This window comes from Rhinolophus sinicus, chromosome 9 (assembly GCF_057876585.1).
Source record: "Rhinolophus sinicus isolate RSI-liver-muscle chromosome 9, RSI-T2T, whole genome shotgun sequence".
Taxonomy (NCBI): domain Eukaryota; kingdom Metazoa; phylum Chordata; class Mammalia; order Chiroptera; family Rhinolophidae; genus Rhinolophus; species Rhinolophus sinicus.
Window position 1 is genome coordinate 28174114 of NC_142509.1, and position 11964 is coordinate 28186077.

The 11964-nt window shown below is 41.5% G+C and overlaps 1 protein-coding gene across 5 annotated transcripts in view; it reads right to left on the bottom strand.

The window, feature by feature from the left end:
* The window catches only part of BICDL1 (BICD family like cargo adaptor 1), an 86187-nt gene extending 74226 nt beyond the window's left edge, over positions 1-11961 (bottom strand). The window contains exons 1-2 of one of the 5 annotated variants that reach the window (XR_016022397.1): positions 10652-11961; positions 3506-3721 (exon numbers count right to left, since the gene is read on the bottom strand). Coding sequence is in view for 4 of the 5 variants with exons in the window: in XM_088800980.1 (XP_088657106.1) it covers positions 3506-3721; positions 10652-11080 (645 nt within the window). In the remaining variant the exon portion in view is untranslated. The remainder of the gene's footprint in view (positions 1-3505; positions 3722-10651) is intronic. The other 4 variants (XM_088800980.1, XM_088800981.1, XM_019753962.3 and 1 more) reach the window with 4 other exon arrangements.
* Between the last annotated feature and the right edge of the window lie 3 nt (positions 11962-11964).

Sequence of the window (11964 nt, forward strand, 5' to 3'; positions counted from 1 at the left end):
AGAAATCCCATCTAAAGGATGAGGATCTGATAATTATAATGATGGCTACCATTTATTGAGCACTTACTATGTGCTAGACATTGTGATTAGAGCTTTACATACACGATCTCATTTAGTCTTCATAACACTATCAGGTGAACAGTAATAATGCAATTGTCTCCATTATTCCGAGGAGGAAACTAAGGTTAAAAAAGGTGAAAAACTTTCCCATGTTTGCCCACCTAGTAAATAAGAGAGTCGGTATATGGCCCCAGGGCTGTCTGGCTCTGAAGCCTGGGATTTTAATTGCTGCCTCATAAATTTAAAATTGAGGCAAAGAAACCTTAATCAGTCTTGAATTGAAAGATCCTTAATCAAGTCACGTATCTTTCTGTCCCTCAAGTTTTCCCAGCTATAAAATTAGAATAATACCTATCCCTTCCTTCATCATAATGAGGATACAGAAGTACACAGGATACATATGCTCACAGCGTTCTATTTTAGAGCTGAAAAGAAGCTTGGTCACACAAAAACTTGTACATGAATGTTTATGGCAGTCTTATTCAAAATAGCCAAAAAGTGAAAAAACAACCCAAATGTCCCTCGAGTAACAAATGGATAAACAAATGTGTTATATCCGTACAATGGAATATTCTTCAGCCATAAAAATAAAATACCGACATATGCTACAATGTGGATGAACCTGGGAGACATTACCTAAGGGAAAGAAGCCAGTCACAAAGGGTCACATATGTATGATTCCATTTACATGAAATGTCTAGAATAGGCAAATCTGTAGAGACTGAAAGTAAATTAATGGTTGTCAGGGTCAGGGGATGGGGACGAGTGTTAGGAGGAACGGGCGAGTGATTGCTAATGGGCACAGGGTTTCTTTTGGGGGGAGGTAAAATGTTCTATAATTACACAACTCTGCACAACTCTGTAAATATACTAAAACCCACTGAATTGTACACTTTAAAAAAGTAAATGTTACGGCATGTGAATTACATCTCAAGTGAGCTATTATTAAAAACAAAAAACAACAAAACAAAACAAAAACCTTAGAGGCCATGGGAACAAAGGAAACATTTAAAAATACTCTGGAGTGAGGGAGCGGGTGCAAAAAAAAAATTAATTAAAAAAATACTCTGGACAACAGCATCACAGAAATGTTGTACTATATTTTAGATATTATACATTTCTTGCTTATAAAAACACATTACATATATATATTGTAAGAAAAGCATGGCCTTCTATTACTTCTGCTGGTTGTTTTCTTGCCCTCGGAGAATCTTAATTCACTTCAAAGGACTACTCAACTCTTCTAGTTCCTGAATACCCAGTTAATAAAATGATAATAAAATGCAATCTAAACTGGCAGCTGATGGAAACCCCAGGGGCTTGTCCTGCTTAAGAAGAGAAAGGGAAAAAAAGCCACAAAACTCACTAAGGGCCTACATTCAAGGCCAGAGAGGATAAGAAGAATCTAGATCTAGTGGAAATGTTATCCTCCTATATTCTTTTGGGAGCAGCTTATCAGGATTTTCTACAGAAAAATTAGGCAAAGGAACCTCAACTATAAAGATACCGCATTAGTAAAATAACCATAAACACTGAAACAAATCCTTACCTTCACACGTATTCCTTACTCTAAACACATTATCTCATTTTCATGTCAACAGTATTTGCACAAGATACAAACATTTACCCCCATTTTAAAGATAAAGAAAGTGAGGCACAAACAAGGTCACCCAGTTAATGAGAAGCAGAGTCAAGATTCAACACGCATCTAAATTCCAAGCTCTGTGTTCTTTTGCTATGTCATGCTGGTATTTTCTTTCTCCCTTCATCTCTCTTGGCCACCTGTCTTTTGCCAGATCAGAAAGCAGTTATTTGGTAACATGAACTTAGCTCTCAAGAAATAATTTTCCCTTAAATTGCTTTGGTTCGTTGTCTTCCTTTAACTCTCCAGACAAGACACACTTGCTCAGAACGAAATAAATGTTTTTGGACAAATAAATCAATCTGGCCAGGCCTACCTAGTTAGTTTAATCTTTTATGAATAATGAATGAAGACTCAAAAACCTAAAAAATCTTACAAGAATAGAGGTTCTCTTCCCAGTTGCTGAAACTGGTTTTAAAACGGAGTCAAAAATGGTATTATTGAGCTGGCCCTGTAAATGACTTCTTGAAGAACTCCCAATTTTCCTTTCCAGCCAATCAAATGGTGACTTGCTTCCCTAGAAGGAAACCTGCAGGCAAGGCCTTCAGCTGTCCCTATCACCTGAATTCTCACCTTTCGTATACATTCTGGTATTTCCTGCAACTAGCTGTTTTCCAAGTTATCAGCCCCCCCCCTTCTCTTCCTTTTCCCTTCCTCTCCCTCCCTATCTTCCATTCTTTCCTTCTCTACCTCTCCTTCTTCCTCTCCCTTTCTCTAGTAGTAGCACTTACCTCACATTTCCTTGTGAGGCAGGAAAGTTTTGACCAGTCTCAGAGTACCCCCGGGAAGCAACCAGGACACAAACTACCGAAATAACTTCATACAGTACTGCCCATCACATTAGTGGAAGCACCAAGAATTGACCATACGCTGCTCTGGCTAAGCCCTTCCCAAAGACCCAGGCACCAAACACTAATCAGGCAGACGAGGGCAGCGCTCTCCTGAAAGCATCCGTGCTTAGGGATGAGATCAGAGTAGAAGTTCTTTCTTGCACTGGTACCTGAAGAGTCAGTAGTTTTATTTTCAATATGTAAGAGGGACTGAGGTACAGCAGTGTAAATCCAGCTCTTAATTCAAAAGCGGGTGGATTTAGAGACCAAGGCATTAGCAACATTCCTGCCTTTGTTAAAAAGGTATGTCCTTGTATTTAGATTAGATTTCCACCTACTCAGCCCTCAAACTCCTTTGCAATGATTTTAGCAGTCTTGACCTTGGTTAATTAATTAGTACTTCCATGATACCACCCTATAAAAGTACAAGTAAAGAATTTTTACTTAATGTGGAAATGAAGAGAACAAATTTAAAATACAGATACACATACCACCTTTCATATTTAAATACTATGAAGGAATGTACATTCACAAATGTGACATTAATAAAAATGATTTGCTTTAGAAATTTTTCGTAAGCTTTTCGGTTTAAAGACGGTACTGTTAAATGTTTGAACTAAACACATTAACATGATTTTACCAGTGACAGACTTCCTCTAGGTAATAGAATCAGACTTTCAGAGCTATATGGAATGACAGAAACCATTAAGCCCAATTCTTTCATTTAAAAAATGAGAAAACTCCCAAGTTAAGTGATTGTCAAGCTAGTTGATGACAGGCAAGGGTCTTAGCTCCCGACTCCTAGTTTGGCACAGCTAAAATTCTTGTAGGTGAAAAATACTTAACCTGTTGATATAACACCAAAAGCAACAAAAATCAGAACTACTCTTACCACATACATGATTGACGTTCTACAGAAGCTCTCTTTCAACTTTCAGTATTTTGTACCATAAATTCATAACTTATAACTCACCCTGCTGAGCTGATCCAATAACCTTTGGTTCTGTTCTGATAATTCCTGGACAGCCCGTGTTTTTTCTCGGTCTGCCTCTCGTAGATGAACTTGCTGCCTCTCCAACTCATCCTGAAGCTGTTTCACGTCACTCTCCAGCTCTGACACACGTCCTTCCCACTCTCCTTCTCGATTCTCAAATCGTCTTCTTAGTTCATGTTTCTCTTGTTCTAAGTGCTGGGTGAAAAGTGAAGAGGATTTAAAAACTGTTAAAAGTTCTACTGCCTTTCATTTTTTTCTTTCCACACACTCCTGTTTGTTTTTTTTTCCCAGTCAGCACAACAAAACACTGCCACATATGAAAAGTTGCCCATTTCACAGCTATGAAAATATCCCCTTCTTCCAGAGTAGGGAAGGAGTCGGTTTCACAAAGAGAATACCACTCCTATTGAAAATACTTAATGTCATTGTTTATTCTTGACTTGAGCATGGGGTTCTAGACTTGGGAATTCACTTGAAATTTAGCAAGTCATCTAATTAATTGGTGAACTATATATTTAAACAACATAAATGACTCCTTAAGAAGGCTTCTCTTGAAATCATCTATCAAGTCTGGCATAATACCAGGCACTTAGAATCATAGAATTTTCAGAGATGCAAAGCACTCCAGAGATCCTTAGGATCAACTATCTTTTTTTTACAAATGAAGCAACATAAGACAAGAGGTTAAGTAAGAAGCTCAAGGTCAATACTAGTAAATGGCAGAGCTGGGATTTGTGTCTAAATCACTTGATTCTGTTTAGTGTTCTAAATCACAACTCAATAATGTTTGTTGCTGTATATATCACTGTATTTCAAAATCATTAAGGCAAGTTCAGGATCAGGCCTACTTTAAATCATGGCCTATTAGCCTTGCATATTTACTTCTGATCCATTCATTCATTCTTGAGTGCCTACATACCATAGGCCAGCCACTGTGCTGAGGACACAATGGTGAGCAAAACAGACATGGTCCTTGCCTCTATGGAGTTTTCATTCTAGTGGGAGATGCTTATACAAGCAATAAGTTGTGTGTGACAAACGGTATGCTGGAAAAGTCCAGGTATGAAGCAGCAGCTCAACTGAAAAGGATTCTTTTGAACTGAAGGAATTAAGAACATCTTTTTGTTTCTGTGAGATAAATATGGATGCCTCTTTTCAGAGGCAAGTATGTTCTACTTATAAAACATAGTATGTACAAAAAGCTAAGTCTATATGTCAAGCAGTATATGAAATATAAGTTAAAGTACCTCAACTTTTGGTACTCTGAGAAGCTCTGGTACAACAGTCCAAAATATACCCACCTGAACCCCAATTCCAAAAATTGTGATTCAGTTAAGAATGGGATGAGACGTAGGTATGCATGCACACATGTCTGTCTGCCTGTTGGTCTGTCTCTCTCCCTACCTACCTACTTATGCTCTACAGGAAATCCTAACGCACTGAAGGTTGATATCAAACACTGAGATTATTTCTACAAGCTAACATGAGCATACAAATCTTCTTCAGAGTTCTCAGTCATCTCTTCACCGTGGGAAGCTATGCTCTTACTCTATCCAAGGTCTCATTTTTCAAATACTTCTGGAATGCTTCTTTTGGAAAGCCTTCAGGGCTAGTGTACAGCTAAAAAAGAAAATCAGTCCCATCACTTTACATCTGAGATGTGTCTAAAAAAGAGATTATCTCATTTCATCATGCCATCTTATTCCTCTTACTTTGCTCTGGGTGACTTGTAAATATTTCTGAAAATCGAAGTTACCCCCAAAAGATGAAAACGTACCATGACAGAGCAGTCCAAATAATGTGCCAAAAAATAAAATTAAAATTAATTTAATGTGACGCAAGATTAAAATTCTGCACACATTAGCAAAGGCAGTTTTCACTGAAATCAATGTACACCCTCCCCAAGTTCATCACTTTAAGGGAGTAACTCATTTGGATATAGCCACTCCAGTATATTTGTTGAAAAGTCGCGTTATAGTTATACTTTATACAGCCCCAGTTTGGAGCATGTAGGAACAGGGATGACAAGGGAGGGACTTTTACTTCTACTCATCAGCATAATTTTCTGCTCTATCTATGCTTTGCTCACATTGCTAAACTTCCAAAATGAGAATGTTTCAGTCACTGTGGACACTTCAGAAAGATGAAATGCAGAAACAAACGCTAATTACACTCCTAAAATTGTGATTCTTGGTATATTGAATTTTTCCAAAATGAAAAAGATTGAGCAGAAGGCAACAGCAAGAACTCGGTAATTACAGTGTTACTGAGAGGCCAGATAAATTAGGCTTATGCTGTAAAAGAACAGAGAGACTTAAAAATATTCAGCAAACAGCTGTTAGTGAACAGCCCAACCAAGCAACTAAAACAATCCAATCCACTTGGGGGGGAGGGGTTGAGGACAGGTGGTGTTGATGAATCTATTCTGTCCTTATATTTCTTTGGACATGTGGCAAACTTCCTAATTCAGGTTTCCCAACACTCTGAAACAAAAATCAAGACTTTCCTATTAATAAACATACAGAACTTAGCCTCTTGTCTACTCTGAAAAAAATAAAGGCTTTTCCTAGTATTATATTTTCAGTTAATCGCTGAATTAACCAGTAAACTCTAGGCAGATTTATCAGTAAGTGTGGAGGTCAGGAGGCTCTGCCCAATGCTATTCCTTGTTTCTTGAGGTTATACAGTATTTTAAAAGTCAGTATCTACACCTGAAACTAATATGTTACATGTCAATTATACCTCAATAAAGAAAAAGACAAAAGTTAACATTAAAACTGCCAAAGTCATAAAAAACAAGGAAAGTCTAAGAAACTGTTAGAGCAAAGAAGAGACTCAGAAAATACGAAAACTAAATGTAATCTGGTATCCCCGATGGAATCCTGGAATTAAAAAGACAGTAGGTAAAGGCTAAGGAAATCTGAATAAACTAAGGACTTTAGTTAATGGCATATCAGTATTGGTTCATTAATTATGGCAAGTGTATCATACTACTGTAACACATCAATAATAGAGGAAACTGGGTGTAGGGCACATGGAAACTCTCTGAAGCACCTTTCCAATTTTTCTGTATATCTAAAATTATTCTAAAAAAATGAAGTTTATTTAAAACTCTGAACAAACCGAAGCTAGTATCATTAGCCTAGCTAACATTATTTATTACAGAAACGGATTTCTGCAAAGAACCAAAAAAGCAACACCATTCTTGTAAGTCCAGAATATGGTTCTTGAAAAATACAAACTACTATTTTTTTTAAGTGGACCAAGCACTTAATGCCAATAAGGGCCCCGTGTTTGCTTCTCAAAATCTACTAGTAACTCCCATTACATGATCATTTTCGTCTTACTTGTTTTGCCCTGTTTAAAAAAATAGTACTAGAAGCATGAGAATCGGCCTAGGGAAGGGGGAAGAAAACATAATTGAGGGAAAGACCACCTTTGCAGTAAGAGATAATTCATTCTCAGCTGGATTGGGAAAAAAGGGGATCTTATATATTAAAAACAGTATTTTTAAAAAACTAAATATTTAATCTCTGAAGAAAAAAGTGTATAAATGCAAATTACTGACTTAGTTCATATTCTGGGGAAAAAACTAAGGACCCTGCCAAATGTAAGTTTTCAAAGCAAAAGGGCTAATTTCAGATGTAAAGAAATGAATTTTTTTAAAAACGTCTTTAGAACTTTAAGCATATGAAAATCTGATGCAGTGAGTACAATACAGGACATTCAATTAAGAATGTTAAAAATGACCAAAACTTTACAGTCTTTCAAATTAATTTGACTCTTCATTTTAGCCCTAAGAAATGTATCACTAAAAAATTTCTGTTAACCTTTAAACGAAAGACTTTAAAGACTGTGCCTTTAAGAAGAGAAGAGTGTAAGATTAAGTACTTTACGTTTCAAATGACAAAACAAAATCTTAGCTTTGGCACACAGAACTGGAGAGGTATTCAATATTAACTAGTGAATAGGTAGAAAAGATCTTGAAAATGGCTTGTTGGTCCTGAAGTTAGAAAGGTGCCGATTTTGAAGTAGTAAGGGAGCAGATGGGACTGAAACAAAACCAGTCTCATTATTTAATAGTCAAACCAACATTCTTTCAGAAACCACTCATATGTTTATCTTTTAAACCAACCTGTGAGAAAGTGTGTTTGACTCCACGGGACTGACAGTTTGTGGAAAATTACAAACGCTTTTAAAAGTAAGAGCTGGTTTTCTACCTCTAAGTGTTTAATTTAATTGAAATACAGCAGAGCGGTGGTGTTCAACTTGAGGAAGTATTTTGTCTAAGCAGACTTTCTAAAATCTAAGCTGCCTGAAAAAATACATGGTGGGGAAAATTCCCTTGCAAGTATCAAATGAAACAGGCCCCTATTAATCAGGTTTGCCACTCTCATACTGATACTAAAAGAATTAACAAGGAACTAAGGACAGTATCTTTTTTTTAATTTCTTTAGAAAATTTTGGGTTTTGTTTTTTCTTTCTTTTTCTTTTGACAATATCTTTATAGGATATTTAAAAATGTGTTTAAAAAAAAACTGAAAATTTTTAATGATAATCCTCAAACATACCTGGAAGAAATAAAGTAACTGAACTCTCCATCACTCAGCTTCAACAATGATTAATATTTTGCTTTTTAAAAACAAACTTTAAAAAAATGCTATTTTTTAAATTGTGGTAAAGTACAGCAATCCCCCCTTATCTGCGGTTTCGCTTTCCACAGTTTCAATTACTCACAGTCAACTACGGTCCAAAAATAGTAAATGGAAAATTCCAGAAATAAACAATTCACAAGTTTTAAATTTTGCACCCATCTGAATAGCGTGATGACCTCTCGAACCCTCCCACTCTGTCCTGCCTGGGAAGTGAATCATACCTTGGCCCAGTGTATCCACCCTGTATACTACGCTCCCTGCCAGTTAGTCACTTGGTAGCCCTCTGGGTTAGCAGATCAACTGTCGCTGTATTGCAGTGCTTGTGTTCAAGTCACCCTAATTTTACTTAATAGTGGCTCTCAAGTGCAAGAGTAGCAATGCTGGCAATTCAGATATGCCAGAGAAGCTGTAAAGTATTTACCGTAAGTGAAAGATGAAAGTTCTCAACTTAATTGTTCTCTTTTGTTATTATTTTTGTTCATCTCTTACTGTGCCCAATTTGTAAATTAAACTTTAACACAGGTACGTATGTATAGAAAAAAAACATAGTATATATAGAGTTCAGTGTTATCTGCCATTTCAGGCGTCCACTGGGGGTCTTGGAATGTATCCCCCTTGGATAAGGGGGGATTATGGTATACATAGCATAACATTTACCATCTTAACCATTTTTAAGTGTACAGTTCAGTAGTGTTAAGTACATTCACACTTGTGCAACCAACTTCCAGATATTTAAACTTTTAGTACTAGAGGTCATATGCTGACCTACAGAGGAGTAAAGATTTTTAAAAAACAGGGTAAGAGCTTTAAACTATTTTATTATCGTCTATCAAGTCAATAGCAAAAAGTCATAGGTAAATTATTCTTTTTACAATAGAACCTTTCTTGTTATAGAATTTTGAAATTTTCCCTTTGTTAAAGAAATGTATAATGGCTCCCTCCACATGGAACCCAGGATGTGTGTAACTGCACACTCAGGATTACTCTGAAATCTATCACTAATCAAACTGACTGATACGATGTTCCTTTCAAGTCTGTTGTCTCTTCAATCAGGTCCCTCACTGAAGGAATTTCAAATCACAAGTATAAATCTCTGCAGTAGTACTTCTATAGAGTCATGTAATCGAATCTCTTTAAAAAAAAAGACACCCTTTTATTTCTAGACCTCTACTTCAAGTGAAAATTAAACAATCCAATTCATTGGGTTGCTTTTTGGCAGTCTACCTATAGGTTTCACAAACCACTTTTCAGAGAGGTATCTCAGGAGTTCATCGACTGGCAGACCTAGTTAACAGGCCAACTGAACTACAGGGCACTCATTGGTTTCCTTTTTTCTCCCTGATTTACTTTTGATATGTTGTTGGACTACAGACACACTTAAATCTTAGTTTAGAAAAGTTTCTGAATCTACATTCTGACTGTTCAATAGTAATAGTGATACGGAACCAGACTAGGGTCAATTTCAGATCCTATTCAGGACTGTACTATTCTCTTGTAACTAATAAAAAAAAAAGTGGTTGCAATCAAAGTGGGTAACAATAGTAAATGCACAGGCAGAAAAAGATAAGCTTGTCTCCACTGCCACAGATGCTGCCTCCTTTTTAAATCTAATTTTTAGAAATGGTGGTGTTCCACACTACTTTCAACTCTTTTCTATCTAGTTAAGGGCAAGAAAACAAACGGGCATAGCTCTGAAAGACTTTGGCAGAAATCTTGCACACACTTTAAGGGGTATTTATAACAATAATTGAAGTAATAGGGTTTTCCTAGGTTGCATTTGGCTATGCAATTGCATATGTGAGACCCAGAACGGTACTGTTTAAATACACATAAAAATACTGAGGTCCAAATTAAATCCACTACCAATGGTCACATGCTGAGCACAGGTTTGCCTGACTGCAATGGAACCACATTTCCTAATCCCTGAGTATTTGAAAGCTATATAAAGCTCCTTTAGGGGCACTTGTTTCCCACAAGTCTGAGCTGCCGGGAAGTTAAGACAAGGGCATCTGGAGGCCTTAACAGCCAAAACTGGAAAGCTTTACGCTAACACCCTGATTAGAGATTAACTACTCTGAAAACGTGAACGTATTTTAAATGCTTCCCCTTTCTCATTTCTCCGTGTGAGACATCACCTCAGTGCTGTATAAATTAGTCATACTGTAAGCTCTATTTTAGATGCTGTGTACAGTACATACATAGAACTGCCCACAGCGGTTGGAGCTGTGCATGCGCCCATTTGTTGTGAGCAGGGTGGGAAAGTCGGGTGTATTCAAGGAATGCCCTGGTCTGATAATCCGAAACCCTCCATCCTACGCCCACTTCCACGAGGTTTTCTGTGAGGTAGGGCGAGCAAGGAAGGGGTGGAGTGGAATGGGTTGGGTGAGTGGCTCCAGAAGCTGCCCAGGGCCGGCCGGGCGGGTGCCCGGGCTCCCCTGCTTCCCACCCAACCCAGGAGGGACGTGCTCACCTCCAGTTTGTCTGTCAGCTCCTTGTGCATCTGTTCGTACTGCCGGCTCATGTCCTGGTTCCTCTCGAGCAGCGCCTTGCCCAGCCGGGCGGCCAACACCAGATCCTTCTCTTTCTGCCGGATCACCGACAGCAGCTCCCTGTCCTGGGCGGGCGGCGGTTGCAGTCCGGCCCCCTCGGCCGGAGACTCGGGCTCGGCCGAAGGATGCTCCCCGGGGTCGGACGGCCGTTCCCCGGCCGCCAGCAGCGCTAGCTCCTCCTCTAACGCCAGTTCCAGCTCCCCGGGACTCCCGGGGAAGGAGACAAGGGCGGCGGCGGCGGGACTCCCGACTGCGTCCGCGGCCGCGGCTGGCAGCTCCATGCAGCAGGCGCTGTCCGGCTCGGCGGGTGCTGAAGTGCGGCCGGCCAAGCCCAAGCAGAAGGCGGACATGGCCCGCGCGCGCGGAGCCCGCAGCGGTGCGGCCCGGCCGGCGCGCGCCAGGCTGCAGGGGGGAGGGGCCCCGCCGCGCCGCCCCGCGCCTCGCCTCGCGCCGCGGCACGCGTCCCCCGGGTCCCCGCGAGCCCTAGGCGCGGCGCGCGCCTGCCCGCCCCTCCCCCGCGTCGGCGGCACGCGCCCCTTCCCCCGCCCCCGGGCTCAGCTGCTCAGCGCGCGCTGGGGAGAAGGGGGGTGGCAAAGGGAAGGCTAAGGAAGGGAAGACTGAGGGGCCGCGAAGCGGGAGGGGAGATTGCGGGGAGGGCCGCCGCCGCCGGGTTTTCAGCCGCCCTGTTGCTGCTGCTGCTGCCGCTGCCGCCGCCGGCCGGGCAGCGCCTCACGGGGCGGGCTGCGCCTCGCTGTCGCTGCGATGCTTGTTGCTGCTGATGCTGCTGCCGGCGGCCGCTCTCTGCAGCCGCGCTCCATGTCCCTCGGCTCGGCGGCAGCCCCAGCAGCAGCGGCGGTGGCGGCGGCTGCTGCAGGCGCCGAGGCGGCGACTCCACATCGCGCACCGCGCAGCCCGGCGAACTCCTTCCTGCCTCCCTTGGCTCCTCCCGCTCACCCGGCGAGCCGCACCCCGCCCCGGGCTTCCGGCCGCACCCCCTCTCCCCGCCCCTGCCGACGCTTGACGCGCGCGGGCACCTGTTCGCCGCGCCCGCGCGGGATTCGCCAGCTCGTGGGTCTCCTCAGCGGCGCCCAGGTGGCGCCGCAGCCTTAACCCCTGCGCAGCCTCTCGCACTGGGGCGGTTACGCGCGCCGCCTGTGGAGGCGGCTGGCTCATCCCAAAGGGTCCAAGCCGCTCCCCTGCGCGACCACGCCCCCGGCCTCACGTCCACCTCAGG